Genomic DNA, 22,803 nt, shown 5'->3' with positions numbered 1-22,803 from the left:
TTTCTCGCCACTTTAATAGTTCAAGCGCGCGACGAAAAGCGAGGATCTCACCGGGAATAAATAAAAACAGACCAGGGAGGACCGGGAGAGAAAGTTTGAGCATCGACAAAAGGGCACGGGGGGGAAATCTTGCATGCCGCATGCTATCCGGTATCCAGGATGAGCATCGCGCGACAAAAGATGCGCACGCGGGTAGGAAGAAGCGAAGCGTCCGTGAATCGAATTATGCTCGCCTGGTTTGCGCGCGACTAAGTCCACATTCGTAAAGGGACCTAGGGGCGGAGGGGAACGAAAGAAGCACGTCGTCGCGGCGGATCTCGAGGCTGAATGAGTCCTGACCTCGAGGACCCGGTGCCGCACACCCGGCCAACGTAATGGATGCGCGCCCATTGAGAGTGCACGTCAAAACGCGTAACATAATATCGGGGCCCTTACGCGCAAGAGCCCATGCCTAATGGAATTTATTAGAGAAGGTACTCTTCTTTCTTCCCGGTGATCCTCAGGTACGGAATCCCCAACGGGTCGAGCATTCGCCGCGCGGAATCAAGAGGTTCTCGAAATCGTAAGATCGTCCTCGGATCACTAGAGGTGTTCCTTCGACATGGAAAAGCTAACTGGGACGCGACCGTATAAGGAAAGAAAGTTAGATCTCGCGAGCAATTGATTGTCGCTCACGTTGAGTAATGCGTAATCCGATCCGTCACATGTCTTCTCGTAGTTTCAATCAAACCATCAAAATGATGAATCGACAAAATTGACTAATTTCCGTTACGTTATTTCTATAGAATATTTCGTGCGCGTTGCGGTAAATTTTATTAATTTGGTAATAGAAAATGCAAAGTACGTGCGCGCGTACATAAAATTTGACAACAAAATACCGTTACTTTAATTAAACATTATTTACAAGGAGAGATTTATAACAATTTTATAATTATAGAAATATAAAATTTAAAAAGAATAATATCCTAAATTAAATGGCTCGCGGTGCATTGTAAATTTAAATTACGAATTTCTGCTTCTGATAAAAAGTCACGGTATTTTCCGCAAAAAAGTGCAACTCGCGTGAAATCGCTCTGGGATAAAATGCCGTATAAAGCAACACTGTAGCAATATCCACTGAGATTTCGGGAGGGAGAAGTGAACAAACGATTCGGGAACCTGGTCACGTATCAAAAAGCAGAGTGGACGAATTTTGGGGTGCGGAGCGAAGAAAATGAACAAGGGTTAGTCTCGTGTCTGGATTAGCTTTCGGAGCGGAACGAATTAATACTATATCGCGCGTTGGATAAAGCCGCGCATATTTCCATGTGCCAGCGGCAGTCGCGTGAGAAGCTCCGCGTATGGTCGTAGTTTTATAATAAATCCACCGCAAGAAACTAAAAAACAAGTTGCTTTATTTCTCCGTAGTTTATGTCTATTTATTACGTAACTTTTTTCATAATTACGTTAAATGCTGCACGTGTGTGCACGCGTGTAACTGGGATTTTTTAGAAAATATATCTGCAAGTTATGAAAATAACGAGCTTGACTTCGTCGAAATAAAAATGCATAAAATTATACTTTTGCTTTCGCCACGTTAAATAAATATCTCTTCAATTCCTTTTCTTCAAAAGATTATGGAAAGGCACATATAACATGCTGGATAATATAAATAACTAAAGCCAGTTATTCCCATCGCAGATATTGGATAAATCAGTCAAACATTTCGGTCGGGGACGTGAATAGCGCGAGTTAAAAGTAAGAGGCTGCCCTACAATTTGACAAACCCAAGTGAGATTAAACCTACGACGAGATAACTGAATTTTTGCGGAAATAAAAATAACCGGGGTGCCCCGTATTCTCGAACTGAGACATTCGCTCGGATCTCATATCAAATATCATAAGATGCACCGAAAAAAGGGCCAGATAGATTGAGATAGGTCGAGAGAGAGAATGGAAAGGGGGAGGGAAATCAAGGAAAAAGTCTTATAAAAATATTATCGAACGGATGGGCGCTATTTTAGTTCTTCCATCATCTGCATCACGCAGAACGCGAGGTATATATCGGGAGATCCTCCAGGCTTCTCGGTTCCTGGCGAATCCTAAAGCGGTTGAGTTATCTCGAGTTTACGTACATACGCTAACGTCGCCGCCGCCTCTCTGTACTATCCCCAGAACTTATGGAAGTCATGCCAGAATTTGTGGAACAACCACTTTACTCCGGGAATCACTACGCCGCCGTAGTATCAGGTAGCGTTTGCAATTTATCGCAATATCCGGAAGTTTTCGCGAAAAATTTTCCGCCGCCCGGCATCAACTTCCGCACGCGTCCGCACCCGTATCAATTTACCATAATTTAATTACGATAAAACGCTTAACTACGCGCGCAATTAGTCTCATTAACCGTGCCGGGCGAAATAAAATATCACGTTTCCACGTAGTTCCCCGAATTCATCCTCATTTTCTTAAGATCCGCGATCCGCCGATTCCGGTCCAATGATACGCTCGATTATATTACTTTCTAACTGCAGCGCAACGAGCGATGCTTGTCTGTATATGCACTTTAATTACACCGAGATACTCGTGTCATCATTACTCCGATAATTACGACCGGCTACTGACGGGATGCCAATAATCATTATCAATCCCCCCCGCGCGTTTTCGTTCCCCAGAAGATTTCTTAGAATTAAGTCCTCTCGTTTTATCAGTGGGACGGACGCGCGTGCGACGTCGTCGCATTACGTCTCGTTAGGAGATTTTCGCCGTCGAGTGACCCGAGAGCGAAGGGAAAGCCTCTTCGAGATCCTCTCACTCCCTTGGTTCCTTCTGGCATCAGAGGAAAATCTTGAAAAATGAGGGGGCGGGCCGGCCCGTTTCTCCCCGACAGGGGAAAAGAGAGCACGGGTAGGGCGAAACAGTTTTAATTGGAAGTCAGAGAAGACGCGGTGCAGAGGGAGAGACACGATGTGGACCGGGAGAGTCGGGGCGAGCAGGGGAAGGGGGGAACGGGGGAATAGACGGAGGGCCGATAGCGGCGGTTCTTTACCCTCGTTCTACGCCCTATGTGAAATCCCGTCCCTTACCGTCGTGTTACATACATTTTCGCACGTACGCGGGTACATACACGTCCCGGGCAGGGCCGGCTGGCAATTCGACGAAACTCGAGGGGTAGATATTAAATATATCACTCCCTGATACTCTTTTTTTTTTTTTTTTCCCCGATCAAACCGCGGTGCTGCACGCTGCAAATGTGAAAAGATATTTTTCACGTTTCACGTATCTCGAGCCCCGATTTTTTTTAATTATTCGTTGTAATCACGCCGCTTCATTCTTCACGATCAATTATTTTCTCATTAATTCTCCCTGTCTGCGTATGTGTTTTTTTTTTAAATTTTATTTTCTTATTAAAATAATTCATAAAAAATTCATATAAAACATAGGAGCTTTTGTCGACGTATTTAAATCTGTTATTAAAACTATCTTTCGTCTCGGCCCTGCTCTCGGAGCTCGCTCGCACGTCCGTGTAAGTTCGAATGCACCAACATCTGTACCACGAAGTCGAGCATCGCATCTCCCGGCGGCCTTAAACCGCGCGGAATGGCGTGGCGGTGCCGCCACTCGTTTTTCCTACGGACAAAGTGGAAACTCCGCGAGGTAGAGCGATCCGACGAGAGGGAGAACGGCGGGGGGAAAGGGAGAAAGGAAAAAAAGGACTTAATTCGTTTCCCATTAGAATTTACGTGGCTCGAAAATAAAAAGGGAGCGGGATAGACCGAGCGAAGTCGGAGAGCAGCGAGAATTCGTGGAACGCTCTCCCGCCGCCCGGCTCGGCCATTGGATTTTTCACGGCACGCCGGTGTCCTGGAAAATCGAAATTAGCTTTTCCACGGCGGCCAAGTCGGCAGGAGTTAACAGGGACGGAAGTCGAAATAAATGGTAGCTGATAAAAGAAAAAAAAAAAAATAAAAAGGAAAAAAAAGAGAGAGAGCAAGAGAATGCGCGCGCGCTTATCCCGCATTCGTTCTTTGAAATCTCGTCGGTTCGCGTTTCCGAAGAAATACGTGATGAAAACTCGCCTGCGGACCGAGACCCAAAACTTCATAAAAAGCATACGCGAGCTAATAATATTGTTCCCTGCACTTGCGTCACGTATTCCCGGCGCTGAATCAGGAAAACGGAAATCAGAAGGACTCGTTAGCGGCACAGCGCGAAGAAAAAACTGCGCGTCGATAAAATTACGTCCGTTTTAATCCCGCATACGAATTCAAAAGGCGAGTGGTACGTTTCCTCATCGGACCGCGATAACTACGTACGGCCAGATCCGAAACGCGTATAATTCACCCTAAGTACGCCGTCGTATTTAAGCCGAAGCTTCGAATGACACATGGACCGGAAAATATCTGTGTGTCGGCCTAGAGAGCTATTACGCACGTACGTGTAACGTGCGAGGGCGGTTGCATTAAGCACGATATATCTGAGAGGATCTCTTTCCGCGAAAGCGCGCTGAAAACTTTTCACGTTCGGCGAAAATAAGGGGCCGCCCGGGCTCCGGGTGAGAAAATGGGGCGGCTTAATTCGTTTCCCATTAGAATTTATGTGGCGTGCACGCGGCCGGCCAGGTAGTGGAGGAAGCCGCGAGTGGGGCGGTCTCTAGTTTTCCCTTCCGCCTTTCCGTCGCTTTTTCACTGTCTTTACAAGCAGGAAGTCCGGGCATGTCTAGTGTGCTCGAGTGGACCTCCGCGAAGCACCTCGATACGACACCCTCGGCGATCCTTTCCTTCGAAAGGGGCGGCTAAGCCGAGCGTAGAAAGACGGGGGGAGGAGGAGGCATTTTCCAGACGGGAAACGGCGGTTCGAAAATCAAAGCGTCTGATCGTGTGAATTCGAGCGAACGCTCGACCCTCGACTCTCTATCTTTCGCTTTCATGTGAAAGCTCGCAGGATATCCCTGACGTCATGCATAAAAATTGTTATTAGTCAAATAGCGCGGATCTATACTTTTCGGTGCTCCCTGCCAAGTCGAATAACATTCGGACTGAATAATATCTAGGTGACATTTTTTTACGTTGAAAATAAGTTTTGAGGCATAAATATTTTCGTTAAATATTTTATAAAAATAGTTCGACAAAGACTTCCCATCGAATCAATATTAGTTTCCTTTAATCGTTCATGCGTTGCAAAATATATAAACCGCGACAAGAGTATGCAATAACATTATAATTAAATTAGGTCGTAAATATCAGGTTGGTTGCTATGGAACTCTTTTTCAAGACACAAGTGCTCTATAATTTACACTCTCAATCTCAATAACAACCTCATTAATTTTGTACGGTATTAAAAATTAAGCGTGAGCGCGCGAGGTGACTTATATTAATTTTAACGATATCCTCTCATTTCTCGATTCGTCGGAATCCCCGCGTAAAGAGTTTTCCTTTCGCAAAAAGACGTTCGATTGCGAGCATCGATCGAGCGTGAAGTGTTCGCGAGCAAAATGCAGGATGTCGGGAATTGTGGTCGGTATAATTGGCACCCTGCTTTCGGCGGACCGTATCGGCAGACCGAAACACGCGGAAAACGCCGTGTGTGTTCACGTGAGCGATCGCCGTGCAAAATATACAACGAACAACCGGTTTTACGTCCCCTAACACGCCAATTAAGGAGACGCACGTGAGCTGGAGCTCGGAATTTTTCGCATGCCCGTTTCCAGCCCGGACAGTTCTCTCGTTATAAACATTTCGATCAGAATTACGAACGCGCGGGAACAATCGGCTAAAATAATTCAGAGCGCGTATCGTTACGTAGCGAATGCCCCTTCGCGGTTAAAAAATCGGGGCGCTACTAGTAATTACCTTGAGCGATCGCAGCTTCGCTCGTTCGCTCGTCTACGTTTATCGTTGCGGTTAATCGCGTTCGCGAATGATAAGTGTCTACGGGAGAATCGCGACGGCCTGCAATTCCGAAGTTGCGAGCAACGAGGGCCGGCGCTTGTAAAATTGCCGCAATTTGGCAGCGAGGAAAGCGCGCCGGACCGAATCGCCGCTAACACCCCGAGTAATCCCGCGAACCGTTCTCGTCGGCAAACTTTTGCGGTCGGCGAGCTCGTAGCTCGCCCACGTGCTCGCGACGCTGGCCATTATCGCCGATCGATGATCGTGCTCGCTGACGATCTTCCCGTGGGCGAGTTCTCCGTGGCGTGGATGTCATAATACCCGCGCGCCGAGCCCGTCGTGCGAAACGCCGCGCGTTCCAACAGCCGAGTCTCGTACGATCGCACTTTACGCGCGTCGGTTTACAGGCCGGTTACACGGACACGTCGCGAATAAATTGCCTCGCTGATCTAGGACGCGTAGGTGGCTGCAGGCCCCGCGATCGTCGACGAATCGGCGCCCTTCGATCGCCGAGAGCGATTCGCATTATTGTTTCACCGAGTGAGCTTGCGGCTCGGGACCGACGGCTAAGTGTCATCGATATCGGCTCGAGACTCCCCCTCAATCCCATGAGGATCGCCGCATTAACCGGTAATGCGAAGGCTGTATCGCGGGTATACCGATACTCGGGATTCCCTTGTGCCTTTGCTCGCACAGATAAGTAATAAAAGTAAGTAATAGGAGCTCGGGCATTTACGAGAAATTTATTTCAGGTCGTTTAACCTGAACTCGGTGCTGCAAAAAATAATCTATGCAAGTAGCGAGCGAGCCCGAGCGAAAGCGGGACAAAGAACGGGTCGGCGAATATCACTTATGAATTACATCATTTTTTATCGCCGCTGACAACTTTTGACGGGGTTCGATGTGCAGATTTGTCATAGAGATTAATACGTTACGTCAGCGATATTTATGTACCTCGTCATTGGGACGTTGTAAAAAGTTCATTGCGAAATAACAATTTTTGTTCGTTAAGTGGCTTCGCGGGGATATCGGCTAACTGCGAGTGGTCAACGTTCGCGAAATTAATTAACACGAAGCCGCGCAGTCGCGGCTGTAAACGTATCTTTGTGGCACTTTCGTGGATTCCGCGCTATCGTTTAATCGGGCTGAATAGCAAGTACAATTCTTGATAGTCAACGACGGGTTTTGCGTAATCGAGAGACACGCGGATCGTCGTCCGCTCGCCCGGAGAAAAGTCGTTCGCGGACGAAATGCGACGCACGCACGCACATATATCGCGGCGGTTATTTATTAACCGGTCATTTAATGGAGCCGCGCCACATAATGTCTCGCTGTAATAGAGGCGGTCGTAAAGTGTTGCTAACGATTACCCATGTATCTCACGCAGATCGACGAGCGTATCCCGTGTTACGTTCGCCGGCTCTTTACGACACGGGGCGACACGGGCAATTGGAGATCTACGATCAGTACACGGGTTACCAGATCTTACCCCGAGAGAGAAGCGCGAGGAGCGAGAGGCCGAGGAAACGCGAGAGAGAACGGGAATTAATTAGCAGCGAACGTGCGGGCGTAAACCGATCGTTGCGCGCTTCTTCGTCGGGGCTCCGACGTCGGTATTCGTTAATCGGCGCAATTAACAGCCGATGGAAATCTCACGGCAATCGTTCTCGTTCGATCGGACTTGACCGGCGTACGCCTATCGCGCCCGTACAATCTACATCCTACGATCCCGTACGATCTACGGCTATCTCGCGCGGTTCTCGTTCCGCGGTGATATAGGATCCCGGAGAACGCGGGCCGACTATTAATTACAGGCTGCGGAGGAGGCGAAGTCGTTAGTACACCTACGTAAAGAAAGGAGTGATTTAGGACGCGCCGATTCCTCTCTCTTCTCCGCCTCTTCTCCTTTTCCTTCGAAACTCTCCCTGCCTCCTCTCCTCCTCCCCCTCTCGGAAACTTTCGAATCCGGATTTCTCGCGGCGAGCGTACCTAATGAATAGGTACCATGGTCATGCGAGGCGCCGATAGGTCGATAGATCTCGCCGGAATAATCCAGGGTATCTGCCGATGACGCCCGCAACGATATCTGCTATGTCCACAATGCACCCGTACTTTTAGTTCCGCGTCAAATTGCATTACGGAGCTAAAGTCTCCCTCGCCGAAATTGAAGAAAGAACAAGATTCTACGTGCTTTCCGGCACTCTCGGACGACCGTAAAAAGACACGAGTTGCAAAAAGTCTCGTGCGCTCATGATTAGATTTACGTCAAATTAAAAGAAAAAAAGAAAAAAAAAAAAAGATTAAAAAACCACGAAAACTAATTTTTCGCCGCGTAAATCTGTTTGGTAATCTCCGCCCGTTGCCTCGAAGTGCCGAGTATCGTAAAATGTTTATCGGTTCTCATCCCGGGGTTTCGTGTGTAGGAGAGCCTCGAAGATCGGTGCGATAACTGCGCATCGCGCGGCAGAAATTTATTGCCGGCGCACGCACGACGTTTGTACTACCCCCTTATGATTTTCCCGATCCCACGTCGCCATTCCTCTACCGTAATCGCGCGAAAGGAAATGATTTCTTTAGAGAAATACGCCGGCACACGGCTTTCTCGGGTCGGTTAAGGCACGGGGCCGAAATAAATCCGCAAAGCCGAGGTTAAAATCGATGCCGCGCGGCCGTTTGGCGAGGATAGAGCGAGGAGAAGCGGAAAGAGAGAGAGAGAGGCTACCGCCGGAGGAAGAGGCGGGAGGGTGGAAGGAAGGAAGCGACGCGGGGTAGGTAAGGGGGTAGCGGGGGCGAGGAACGGGGGGATGGTAGGAGATTCGAGACGGGGTGGCGGGCGGTGTGAGGGTGAGCTGGAGATCCTGCGTTTGGCAGCTCGTGGATATTGGAAGGAGGCCCGCCGCGACGAGAGGAGGTCGTAGAAGACGATCCTAGGGGTCGTTCGTCCTCTCCCGCCCCCCCTCTTTCTTCCTCGAAAAGCACAGTCTCTCGCGTCCTTATGCCACTAAGATTCCGTCGCTCCCAAACTTTTGCTCGGGCAATCACATTTTCCGAACCGGCTCATGGACGAACGGATAACCGATACCCGTGGTAATCGCGCGCTATTAATAAGAGACACGACTTCGTTAAATTGTCAGGTCCGCTCCAGCGCGAACGTTGTAGCTAAAGGAAACGTCGAAACGCTTTACTATTTTTTATTATTTTTTTTTTTTTAATCTTCTAATCTTAAGCGTAAATTTATGTCCGCGTTTTGAAACAATCGTCGCGAATGGGACCTTTTGATAAGACTAGGAAGAAAGATTTTGTATCTCAGCGGCAATGTCGGTGGATCAATGAAACACCAATTTCGCGGCCAAAAGTGTCGAGTTCGTCTCATACTAAGGAAACCACTAAATTAGTTGCCCAGTGGCCGAGGCACTCTAGGAATACCAAAGTTGCAAGTTTGCGATGTAGGATAGCTTCATGGGGTGCAAGATTGCTCAATTTCGAGTGCAGCATCCGCCGAGGCGTATGTATTAAAGTTTGGCCGGGTACGGTACGATGCGTTTTACAGTTCGGTCGAAATGACTTCCTCGACTACTCGAGGAAAATGGCAGTCTCGCCGATATCCGCGGAACAAGATACGGGGTAAGCAAACAAACTCGGGGGCGACAGCGCTAAGAAAGAGGAAAAGATAGATGCGGACAGTTTTATTACATTGTGTACCCTATACGTCGCGGGCGCGATAACGAACCGCGTACGGCAATTTAATCTCCCAAATAGTCGCTGTCTATTACTAATGTATACTTTGTAAAATAACGCATAACCCAGGGTGCGGAATGCAAAATTTTTTTTTCCCCTGGGAATAGATAGGATGGCTCGCACGAATTCCGCGGAGTTTTTCATTTTCATAAATCGAGAAAATAGATATCAGCCACGCTCGTATAAATTCCACAAAGTTTTTCATTTTCAAATTGGCGGATTTTCCGGCGGTCGGCGGCGCGTTTTGTAAGCACGAGAGCGCAGATACTGGCGATCCGAGAGCACGAGTAATTGCTCGACGTCGGTGCTCTCGTTTCTCCGCTGGGATCTTTAAATCTCTCGCGCGTGCAGGGGGTAGGGCGGGAAGGAAAGGCGCGAAGCACGCCTTTATCCCAAGTGAACTCCGGTATAGCAATTAGATCACGCGGCATCGAGCCGGACCGTCTCGAATCGATGTGGTAGACGAGCAACCGATAACCACGCACGTGCCTTTAACGAGGAATCGAAGCCGCCGTTGCCGTCGGCGTTGACGAGAGCGGCGTCGCTTCTTGGATCGTTTCTTCCCTTCGCCTCGGTCTCCGCGGTGGGAGCCCCGTGTGCACCACCTTACACCACCGCGCGCCCGCTTGTTATTACGAGACGTTAATCTCGACGGAGCAGCCTGCCGCGTAATTCAAGAAGGCTGGCCCCGTCATATAGGTATTTTAGCGCTCGAGGCGGTAATAGGCGCGCGCTCGCTCCAGGAAGGTTATTACAAAGGCTCCCTTTCTATCTCCCTCCCGTACGTCGGTAATTCTGGACATCGTGTTCAACGACTTAATACACGTCGGAAGATCAGCGCGATTATAATATAATATTACGGCTAGACGCGTGAAAAATCCCACTAGCGGCGAGTTTATTATACGCGCGCATGTAAAAAAAAAAACAAAGCATTGCGTTGTCGCAGAAATTGTTATTAATTTACCCGTTTCGGCACAGTCTATCTGCATATCCGTTAAAAGCGCGGTTGGATTTGTATCAAAAATGCGCTTTCGCGGACCGACGTTCGCCGCGATTTTGATGCGAAAATTTGCCCACGCGCGATAAATTTTCAAAATTCCGTAAAACTTTCAAAATCGCTCCGGCATGTCAGAATATCAAACATAGATGCGTCCACTGCAAAGAACCACGCTTCTATTATCCAATTAATTCAATTTGTAAATCAAAACGCGGACTAAATTAAAATAAAAAAGCAAAAAAAAATATATATATAAATTATATGCCTTCTCTAAATTATGATGAAATAATCGCTCGAATTACGTCTCGCTCAATTTAGATTCCTGCCAGATCACGCGCGCGTTAATCCATCCTCCCTCCCTGCTCCGCGAACGATCGCAGATTCATCGTTCGTTTTATTTCTCGCTGCGAAAGTTCGCGACGGTGTGCACCGCGGAATCCGCGCCGGAAACCGGAAGCGACGCGAACCCGCGGGGGCCGCGTTCCGAAGGGATCGTTACGAGCGCATTCAGAGGAACGCGGCGCGGACTGGTACACCCGGAAAGGGACCCCCGGCAGTCGCCTCGAAACTTGAAAATAGTTAAAGTGAATAACTTTAATGCGTCGCGCGCAGGGCAAATCGGTCACGTCCGTAGGGCGCAGGACGCCGGCCGGGCATAGCGACCCGCGATTTAACGTGCAAATCGCGTGGCGCGGAGGGTCGTCCCGGCCCGAAATTAATTAATTCCCCTCCCTTCGATGACAACGTTACGCTCGCTCTCGAAAATCGCCGGCGGTTTTTGTTTTTTACTCGTCCCTTCCGATAAAAATAATTTCACGAATTTGCGCTTTTAACACCGCCGGCATACTTTTGCGAGGGAATTGACACTCGGAATAGAAACGAATACACGGACACAGCTGGGAAGTTACATCTTATTTTATACCATGAGTATTTTACCCGCTCGACGGCCTGTCGAGATAATTTGTTTGGCTCTCAATAAAACGCGCGCCAACAGTGTATTCCATTTCAGTTCTCAAATTATTCGGCGAAATCTACCTTGTTTCCTTCGATATATGAAAGAAAACTCGCGATCACTTGTCAAAAACTGCCCTTAATTATTTATCGAAACTATAACCGGACGATCGCTGGATATTATCTGAAAAATGTGATATCGGGAATGAGTATCCATTGCCTGAAATTATTTAGTAAGTGCATAAATCGAATTATCACGGGAGAGAAATCCATGAATCCGCGTTCGAGTCTCGCGCTTGCACCTGGCTGGATCGATTGCAGCCACCAGATCGGCCGAAGGCTATCCGATCAGAGATTTTTGTCGCAACGCCTCGCTCGGTCCTTCGTCCACCAAGGCGTTAAAGTAAACCCGTTTCATGTAATTATCGGCGATCGCGGCAGCTGCGCGCCGCCGCGAGTACCAGCAGCTCCGACGAGCGACAAGGACGATAACGACGATCGCGGCTGCTGCTACCGCTCGCGCGACGTCTTATTATGTAAATTTAATGACGTAGCCGATGCGCGATGCTCGTACTCTCACGGACGCGACGCGCTGGTGGGCGAGTTTCGTGCCGCAGTACCTTAAGGTTTCCACCGGGGAACACCTGATAAACCGCGCGACATTTGGAAATGTCAGAGTGATAAATACGGCTCCTGCGTGGTGGTAATGCAACCCGCTCCCCCGCGCCAACCCCCTCGTCACGTGTGTCTCTCCGTGCGCGCGCGTTGTCGTTCTTCCCGCAGCTTTTCCCTGAGCTCCCACCCTTCGCTCCTTCGCCCTCTCTCGCGGTGAAAGTGTTGCGCCCGCGGGCGATCGATTCGCGCCGGGGATGGAGTTTTTATCGCGGCTCGAACGCTATCGCGAAGTCGAAACGAGTTCGCGGCAGATCTTCGCGAAATGGCAGCTTTCCCTTCGCGAAAAATAGAGACACCACAATCGTAGAGCTCAGCCGGCACTTTCAGTCAATCAAACTTTCATTCGCGGAAACATATATATGGGAGTTAATGAAGTTCGAGTGCTGACCTGGTTGCCAACCCTGAAAAACAGGGTCGAAAATTTCCTGCGCGAGAAGTTTTCGAAAGCGGCAAGACGTGTCGCGTAGATTTCGAGACCGCGAAGACAAAGAAGTCAACATAAGTTGTTGAATACAATATAATTCAGCTTAGAGATCGATAAATTAATCGTCAATTTATTAGTACTGTCGGTGTCGCGCAATCCCTTCAGCATATCTTTTCTCATTTTAAACGCGCTCCGATTTGAAAGTCTCGAAGGAAAATTTTCTCGCGCGCGAAAGAAATTCAAAGTATCGAGTGACGGGGACCGGCGGCAAAAAGCGGCGTTATAACGCCCCCGTTTTTCAGCAACGATAATTATGTCCGTTTTTCCGTTCGCCTCGTCGGAAAATCTTAATGGAAATGTCGTGCTTGCGTAATAGTGTTTAAGCGGAATTTCACTCGACGGCTGCATCGCGCTTCGGCAAAATGAAACAAGTTCCTGTTCCCGACAGCGTATGGCACCAGGAATTTTCCCACGTTGTAAGACGCAGGCGTTCCGCGATATCAGAAAGCTCTGACGAGTTGGATAAGATATTTTTAACATGCGCAAATTGCATTAGCGTAATTTTTATTTTTTTTTCGACGAATTGCAACGAACAAAAATCTGACGCGTTATCCCTCGAATTATGTGAATTTCCAAATTTGTCGACGCGATTCACCTTTCGGCTGGGTCCTTTTCGCGTCGCGCGTCAAGTATGCCGCGATGACGAGTGAATTCGGTTACGCGATACCGCGCGAGATACTGCCCGCGTTTTCCTCCGTCCTATTTAAACGTCGGGGCCTCTCCGTCGTCGAACGGCTAAGAGGCGCATAATGGAAAATTTCATTTACATACGCCTCAGGCGGGTTTTACACGCGAAAAAATTTCCCCGAGTCACGCCTCGGATACGTCCGACTTGACAAATAGGGCCCGCGTGATAATGCAGTCGCGTGACACCCCCCCCTACTCCCCTCTCGGCTCCATCTCCGCGGGGATGTTTTCGTCTTGCTGCTTTTTTCCATCGCCGCGGGGAAGCGTTGCCTCGGGACAATCGATTCGCGCCGAAAATAGAAGCCTCATCACGACAGGCCGGAGTGGCTGGATCGCGTGGCTCGAGGATCCTTAATTATTATTTGCCGGAACCGAGTTATCTGGCATTAAAATAGAAATTTGCTCCCCTTTTTTTTTTTAATCAAAAAAAAGATATATATATACATAATAATCTCGAGTAATGTATCAAGAGACTCTGCAGGCCGCGTGTATCTTTCAAATTGCCGTCGGCGTTAAACAATGCCGCGTAATTTTCGAATATAGCACGGTAGAAATAAAAATAAATAAACGTCAATTTTAATGAAAATATTAGTCACAGTGTTTTTCTATGGAGAAGCCCCGAGTTATCGGGAACACCACTCTATCAACGCCACTCCGTTTCGCATTGTTAAATATTTAACTACACTCCGATTCTCTTTGATTGATTGGCTATATTCTCCCGTATATTCATGGAAGAGCTGCCTTTCATTTTTAAATTTTTCACGGAACAGAAGCGATATCGTCGTTACACGCGTCAGGATCACCCGTGTTTGATTCTGCCGAGTCTAACGAGAAGCAAACCAACGACTGGACATTTGTGCATCGACGCGCACCTCCACAACATCAGAGATTTGCGTCAATAACCATAGCGTTCCATTATTAAATTATCAATAATTTCCATTGTAATTTCGAAAAAAAAAAGAAAAAAAAAATATGGGAAATTAATGCAATCACGAGAAAATCGGAGCGTAATTTAAGCGATGCTTCTACTTCTCGAATAAGATTCTCCTCGCAACGAGATATCTCCCGCGCTCGAGAGCCGGTTTTAAGATCCGTGTAAAGTACGCGTTGGATCGCGGGCGATCGAGGAACGCGAACGATAGAAAATCACGTTTGTTCCGCGGCGGGCGCGAGCTGGTTCCCGGTGGGCTCCGCGCGCCGCGCTGGAACACCGGGGAAAGAAATGCCACCCACCTCGACCACCGCCGTAGCAATACGTGTACTCGTTGTAATCCATGGACGGCCTCTTGAGTAATCCCTCGCCCGGCACTAGATCCAGCAACGCGGTAGGGTCGCACATGGAGGAGAACGCCCGCGTCCCTTTGTCATCGACGAGAGCGAAATGAAGACGTGGGCGACGAGTTGCAACCACGTCGCGATTCACGGTACGCTTCGAGGTCGTCGAGCGAACGCGATCACATATGCAAAACGCCGTACGGGGTCTCGGAGTCACCCCGGGAGCGAGCGAGAACGAGATATAAACGGTCTTTTCGGCTTGGACTTCAAAGGGGAGAGACGGATGGCGTGCGGCCGCGTGCGACAAAGCGCGTGAAAGCCCGCGGTATCCCAAATTAAACCTCGCCGCGGGCGCACGTAAGTTGTTGAGCTACGATGAAAAAGACGAGCGTGGAAACGTTCGGCACTTGTTTCCCTTTCCCGCGCCACGCTGCGAGAAGAAAAGAAAAAAAAAAACAAAAGAAAAACGTGCCTGTTCTTGGATTCACGCGGGTCCGTCCGTCGCGAACGGAAGTCACCTCGGTCACCCGTCGACGTTTTCTTTTTTATCCTAAAGCACACGCGGCTTTTCGATCAGCGCCGCATTTATTCACTGCACTTTGGCGACTTTGGCACAAAATTTCACAGCCGATCCACTTACGACCTACTCGAAAGACTCGACGTCGTCGACGCAACGTGTGCGCGCACACTTTGAATCGGCACAAACCCTTTCGCGCGGAGAAACCGAGGTAAAGAGTTGCACGTCCGATGCGCAATCCATCGAGTATTCACGCACGTCACTTTGTTACGTGTCACGAGTAACTGCGGGCAGCCGCGCGGCTCTTTCTCGTCACGACGGAGATTAATAATAATCTGTTTGGTCCCGTGACTCGCGCGGGACAATCCGTGACCAATTGAGAGTCAGGGCACAGCGTGGGACTACTCGGGCTGGGTCGAAAAGTTTTCGGAGATCCTTCCGCCGTGACGATGACGAGGGTCCGCCGGGTTGCGATTCGTTCCGCCGCGGATCATTGATCGAATCGATAAACGACCACCAACGATCCTCCTTTCATCGACGATGTCCAGCAACGTCGGGGTGGCTCGCTCGTGGAAACCGGAAGTCTCCCGGTCACGTCACTTCGCCGAAGGAGAGGCCGATCGACGTCCTGTCGTGACCAGTCCGGGTGTCAGCGGAGGCGCGGATTACGAAAATGTGTTCCGAGAAAATTTCAGGCGAACCGCGTGCGAGGTTTACGGTGGTACACGCGACCGGTTCACGCGATCCTTGGACAATTTCCCTTTTACGACCGCGCGATCTATCATCCGGCCGCACGCGGTCCGGCGCGTAATTCGACGTCCGGGACCGATGGTTTGCCCTCCACTCGATCGGATCGCGATCGGCACACACGCCGAACTCGACGAAGAACCCACGCGACGCGGCGATCTCCGTGGACCGTTTCTTCTCTTCTGAAAGAACCGCACGCTTGCGCGGTCGGTGACAGACTGAGGCTAGAGGGGCACCCGATGACTCCCGACACGGTGGAGGACGGTGAACGTAAAGTGGGAGAAGTAAGAGAGTGGGGCTGGGAGATCCTTTGGCAGCGGGGAGGTTTGCGTAAGGGGCATTTTAGAGCAAGGGTGGAGGAGTTCGGGTGAGACGAGGTTAGTGGGAGAGGGGGGGGGAACGGAGAGAGCGAAGGGATCCCTCCGTGGTAGGAAAAGGGAAGCGAGGAGAGGGGAAAGGGACAACAGCCGGTCCTCGACGATCACAGCACCCACTACTCTACTGATGCTGTAGCGCATCCCGTCGGGAAAGAAGACCCGTTTTCTTTCACGCGCCGCCACTCGTCTGGTACGGCTCTTCTTCGGGTTCTCGCACCTCATCTTCCTGCCATCTCCGAGGGCCAGAGGCGGATATCCCACGTGAAAACTAACGAAACTGTAGCTTCTCACCTCCGGAGAATCCCACGGAACGATATCGCAAAGAATTTCTTCGGTAAATATCGAGAAAAAAGCTAGCCGACGGCTTCTAACTAACTGACTCTGCCTAAGCGGACCGCTCGCAGGAATTTCTTTATCTACTTTCAATAGTCCGAGCCATGGAATTAACGAAACGTAGAATTAATTTAGCACAGGCGTTTTCTAACAAAAATAAAACTGGCAATTTTATCACATTATTACGGCACCGTCCGATTCTGGCAGGCTTCGTTTTATTGGGGTGACCGGTTTCGGGTGGTTCGACGAACGATTAAAGTGTATCGCGAATATTAAACGCGGAAAGGGAAAGGGAGGGCTCCGCAAACGGGATAACGAGGTATGTTGCACCGTCTGTACTCGCGATCTTCGCCCACGATCTTCGATTATTATTGGTCCGGTGTGGGAGCGAACGCGGCAGACGCCGAGGGAGAGTCGATTAGCGTGGGCATGGGGTTTTGCAGATTGGAAATCGAGGAGTTTCTCCGATGTTATTCGTGCACGCGGACGATTGAAATGCAACAGGGCAGAAAAGGTAATTACAAGGACGGTAATCACGGCCATTGAGGCAATATGTCATCTCCCGGGAATGCGCGCGGTGGGCGTAGCTCTCGCTATAATGACAGACGCAAAGTGTGAAGAGTTACGAATGCAGGGCCACATTCCCGCGAAACGACCGTGCCTTTCAGCAATATCGCAAGAAACCGATAGCGGCGAATATAAACGTTCCGATCTAATCGCCGCGTGGATTAAGATGTCGCGTTATTATTCATCACGTGAATTACATTGCGAGAACTGCCCGTAATACCGGCACATATATTGATAATGAAAAAAATATCCGAAATTCGCGCAGCTAGGATAAATAATTAATATTATTATTGGATAACTTTAGAACAATATTTCTCTTGCGAGATAACTTCGCGATTGTGTGTATGCGGTGTGCGAGAATTTTAATCATCCTTCCCAACTAAAATACGCGTACTTGCACACACGGGCGCTTTCGAAAAATGAGATAAAATACCGTATGCTACAAATATATTGTACATTGTGAATATATATGTATATATATTATATGTATAATACTATTGTTTCTATTGTACATTGCGTAAAATGTAAAACACCGTGCAATATGATCATTGCGGCTTTTCATAATTTCAAAAAAAAAAAAAAAAGTAAATGTTGTATTTTTTAACAAATATCGGTTGCAAAAACGTTTCGGCGTTAACAAACTTTATATTCGCGCGATAGTATTACTCGTTATTAGTTTCATTTTGAAAGTACTCAAATACTCCTCGATCATTTTTAATTTATGCTTGCTCTCTATCCTAAACAATACTGTACGCAAATAACGGTTCTATGAGCAACGCAATATGAATGCATTATGCGCCGCGTCTGGCTCTGGATTTACAGAAGAATAGAAGTTGAAGCGTACAATAGAATGAAGCGTCCTCCTAAATATAATCTTGCTTTATAGCATATGAAAAAAAAAGAAGAAAAAAAAAAGAGGAAACTATATATTATTCACATCGAGATTTGAATTCTATGATTTTAATGACACGTAAAAAGAGTTTGCTTCAATTTTGCAATGAGAAATTACATACAAATTTTAATCCGAGTGTGCAAGTGCGCAAATTCAGCGAGGTTTTTTGTAGAGTAATAATTTGAAATAATTTTTACCCAAAGACAAACTCTGCGTAGAAAATTGTAGATTAATTGCGCGAAATGAAACAAAATAAAATAAAAAAAAAAAAAAGCCCGGCAAGAAAATCGCTCAGCGTCAATAGAGAAATCACGTTGGCGGCTGCGAGTGTTCCTGAAACGTGCCGCCGTTAACCGCGATTTAGGAGAATTAATACCGTGTCGTACGAGTTTTTCTTGCCCGACATCTCGCCTCGTTCGCGCAACTTTTATCCCCGAGGCGAGTGAACGCCCGGAATTGTGAGCTAACGAGTCAACGGATGACATAATGAGACTTAAATGGACCTGAGAACGCGGATGGAAAAGTATTGGCGCAATGCGAATCGGGCTGTATTGCATCGTTCGCGAAAACAGGCGAGAGGTGGATAGGATAGAATAGCACCCCCGTAACAGTGGCGTCATGCCATCTCGCGTTCAAATGTTTGCCAAGGGGGTAGAGGGGGAGCAGTCTGAGAGATCGTTGACGACGTCGCGACGGCGGGCGGTCGAAGACCGGCTGCTGCCGGTCGTTCGACTGTCGACGGCCGGATGCCGTCGGATTTGGTGATTCGTTTCTCTATTATGCGAACGTTCACTACCTCGAAATCCGGGCGCGTGTGTTATTTTTATTTAAAAATTATTTTACCGCCTACGAAAATCCACCGGATAAACGTTGTGCTTCCAATACCTTTCAAAAAAACGTTCGCTTTTTAACTGACCAACTTTTTCACAAAAATAAAGTGAACATAGAAAGCGATAAAACGGTGAAATTTAAACGGCTAAATTTTCTTCGCAATATACAATTCAGTTTTAATTCGCTCAATAGCGCGAGCTATTTCTTTCCGAGTAATATATCGTTTAACTTACAAAAACTGCATAATACCGGGAAGCGCCGCAGAAAGAAAGAAAGAGAGAGAACAGAAGGAAGATATATAGCTTTGGATGTACAATGAAAATTTGTTTAATATTTATATAATTATACGCGAGCGAGCCATGTTGAAAACTTAGACAATAGCCATAGATTTTAGCAGCAGCTTTATATCGAAGAAGAGAGAAAGAGAGAGAGAGGAGGATAAATTAAACTGCATTATCTAAATTCCCCCGGAGCATCCATTTAAATTCTCACAGCGCGGAATTGTTTTTCGCGGGAGATTTCATACAGCTGGGTTGTTATAAAAAATTCATTTAGCGGTCCACATGTCTGGCGTAGAGAATCCGCTCCTTTCGCTCCTTCACGTGACCGGTCTGAATAATGTCCGACGTTCTCGCGCTTCCGGGTTTCAGGTATCGTTTTACCGGGTTACCCGGATTCTCTCTCTCTCTCTCTCTCGGGTCCGCTCGAAGCGGGATGGCCTAATAGGCAAACGCTTCCCGTGTTTTTCTGCCGGATCCAAGACCGGGAGAGGGTGGAGGAGGCCCCCTCTCATCTCCCGGCGCTACGTTACCTCTACCAGCGCTTTATCCGGTCGGACAGCGTTTCGCGCCGCGATTAAGTTGTACCTATCCTGGAACGAACTGGGACGAGAGAAGCGACAGATAAAAAACCATTCCTCGCGGCCCCCCTCTCTCCCCCTGTCCCATCCGTCGCACTTTAACGGAGCCCCGAGATAATAAAGAAACCGAGTCGCGCGCGGTAAATTACGATGTTTCGAAGAAGGCTACCTACAACTGCGGCGACCGTTTTGCTCGTCGAATCATTAAAACCAAGCGCCCGACGTGCTCTCTAATTTGCGTACCACTTGTGTGGCATTGAAGTTTGTATTTGCATTATAATTAGATGCCGTAGAAATGAGATAACGGTGTATTGTCTTAAAAGATTCCGCTTATCCGGCTCTCGTTGTATGGGTGAACGTATTTTATTATAAAACATTGCAGGTTAAACCGTAAATTTAACTGAAGAAAAGAATAATTTCATCTTGCGAGAAAGTGCATGCGAATGAACTTTTCAGCTATTAATAGCTGCTTATTAATAAGCGAACGATAAAGATCGATTTTTTAACGTGAAGATCTATAAGCTCGATTTCGTTTAAATGATTCAATTCCGCCCTCTCTTCGTTACCTCCTCCGCCGCGATATTGAAATCCTAGGAAAGCTTTCGGCCGTAAATGGTACTCGACATTCGTGGAAGATGGGGCTTTTCGTGATCCCGAGTGTCGGGAGTGCTGCAGCGACCTTGTTTGCGGTAGAGAGAAACGAAAATGGTCCATGATACTTTCCGCTATGCGCAACAAAACGATCTGATTCCATATGCATTGAGACATTGTTGAAATATCTCCATTGTGCTTTAAAGAAAGTTCAAATGTACTAAATATATGTAACGCAAGAAAATCACGGTCCTCACGATAAAACCGCGATATTTTAAGAATATGATCTAAAAGGCGGGGAGGGAAAAAGAAAAAGTTAAAATAAAAGAAGGGTCGACCTTTCTTCCGTTCATTTGAGAAATAATAATTTTTAGATACGTTTTCGTGATACGTTCGTACTTTTTAACGACCGCAGCCGATTATCGTATCGTGAGAAACGTTTTGACGCGACGTGGCGATATCGACGTTGATAGTTTTAACAGTCATGTACCTTGACATCGCCCTCTTTGTCTCGGGCGAGCTCTCCCTCGGGACAGCCGACCGGCGGACGTTTGAGTAACCTGACACTTCGGGAATCCACGTATAGCGCCAGTAAACTTTCTCAAGGTGGACGAGAGCGAGAGATCGGCACCGTGGATGCGGGCGGCGCGGCACGGGCACGTCACAATGCGTTCGACGTAAATCGACTTTTTATATCCGGTGTTTCGCGCGGGGCGTACGATGCCGCCGGAGGCGGCCGCTCGTTAGAAAAAAGGTAATCCCCGTATCTCACGGACTTTATGTCTCTATATCGCGGAGGCATCCCGCCCTACGGACGACTGCGCTTAATCCTCTTAATCCGCTATCGACTGTAAAATAGCCGAGGCAGGCCAATAAAAGTGCGAGCACGTTGGTACTGCGCGGGAGGTCCATGCGCGACGATGAGAAGAGCCTTCTGCTCGCCCGACGACGAGAAACGGAGGGGATAGTCAGGACGCGAAGAAAAGAAGCGTGGGGAGGGGGGACGAAAGGGGGCATCCCTCACGGTCGCGGCATCTGCATACGAGGATGATGGCTTCGTAAATTACGGCGCTCATGGCGATGGCTCTCCGCTCCGCGCGTTGCACTCCGACGCACGTCGCTCTCGGTCACGACCGAGGCTGACTGCCACGAAAACTTCCTCCTCTTCCTCCCGCTCGCCTCCTTCTCGCGTGTGCACCTCATCGCCAACGTTACCGATGGATAAACACGCACACACGCCGGCCCCGAGTTCCGTGTAAGGACAGGTCGCTTTACGGCCCGCGCGCCGGAGATAACGAGTATGTAACGCCATAACTCCATACGGCAGTCTTTACACGTCAGGTGTGCGATGCGCCTCGCATTTTTTTTTTTTTTTTTTTGTCGGCTGCGATAATGCGGCCCTCGCAATCCATTTGCATTCAAACGTGGACGCGATTTTCATACGCGGTGGCTGAAGAATGAACGAGACACGGAGAGAGGGGGGAACGAAGCTAATGCGGATAACATTAGAACGTCAGATCTCTGCTAAGTCGAGGTCATGTTCTCGCGCTGCGAGCGAGATTAAAATATATCGCGCGGAGAATAATGGACCGTCTATTCTTACCCCGGCGATTTGGATACAATCGCTTAGGGAAAATCGTGACCGAACGAACCCCTCGAACGGACAAAAGTTATTGCGATCGCTGAAGTTCGCGCGAGGAAGTCCCGCGATAACGGCGCTTCCGATCATTCATCCGAATATGAAAATATCGGTAGTTTCCATAATCTTTCCAAGTTCCGCGCTCTTTATTTCCTTGAACTTTGCATATCGCGCGGCACCTTGATGCACTCGCAGCCGACTAAGTCATGGGCGGAAACTTCCCCGAACGACCACCGGAACTTCGCTCGCACGTCGCCGTCGTGCTTCATCGTTGTTAGTTTGGTTAAACATGCGTTTGTCGCGTTTCCCGCACGAAGAACGGAATAAGTTGCAGTTTGCGCGGCGCGGAACTTGTACGGGATCCACACGAGGGGCAAATTTTATGAACGACGGCGCGAAGTCCCGTGTTTGGCATAAAATTAACGTTAGTTAGAAACTTCAAACAATCGCTGTAATGTTTGCAATGCAGCCGCCGCGTTCGACGAAGCCGGTAATATACAAAATCTCGCAAGTTGATAATTAATCTTTGTTTTTAATTATATTATCGATACATTAAAAAAAAAAAGGAAAAAAAAAAGAGAGAGGAAGAATTACTCTAATTGATATTCTCTTAACATTTTTAAACCGATAAGGCGGATCGGTGATATAAAGCGAAAATATGGTACTATGAAACGGTTCAGTTTGGACATCTGGCTCAGCGAGATGAATCTAAAGATTACCATGTCCGTCAGACTGCTGGACCCTTTGCTACTTGCTACTTGCAGAGTCACGTTGGA

General features: G+C 48.3%; 1 protein-coding gene and 1 long non-coding RNA gene across 17 annotated transcripts in view; one reads left to right on the top strand and one right to left on the bottom strand.

Annotated features, from left to right (window-relative positions):
• Window positions 1-22,803, bottom strand: part of Ten-m (teneurin transmembrane protein Ten-m) — a 481,599-nt gene that overhangs the window by 35,603 nt on the left and 423,193 nt on the right. The window contains exon 1 of one of the 16 annotated variants that reach the window (XM_070668393.1): window positions 14,633-21,747. The exons of the other annotated variants lie outside the window; for them this stretch is intronic. Within the exon in view, the coding sequence (XP_070524494.1) occupies window positions 14,633-14,738 (106 nt within the window). The 5' untranslated portion in view covers window positions 14,739-21,747. Of the gene's footprint in view, window positions 1-14,632; window positions 21,748-22,803 lie in introns of those variants that run through there. 16 annotated transcript variants of the gene reach the window in all.
• The window catches only part of LOC139109382 (uncharacterized), a 35,034-nt gene that overhangs the window by 2,801 nt on the left and 9,430 nt on the right, over window positions 1-22,803 (top strand). The window lies entirely within an intron of this gene.

This window comes from Cardiocondyla obscurior, linkage group LG17 (assembly GCF_019399895.1).
Source record: "Cardiocondyla obscurior isolate alpha-2009 linkage group LG17, Cobs3.1, whole genome shotgun sequence".
NCBI lineage: Eukaryota > Metazoa > Arthropoda > Insecta > Hymenoptera > Formicidae > Cardiocondyla > Cardiocondyla obscurior.
This window is presented reverse-complemented; position numbering and strand designations above follow the sequence as displayed.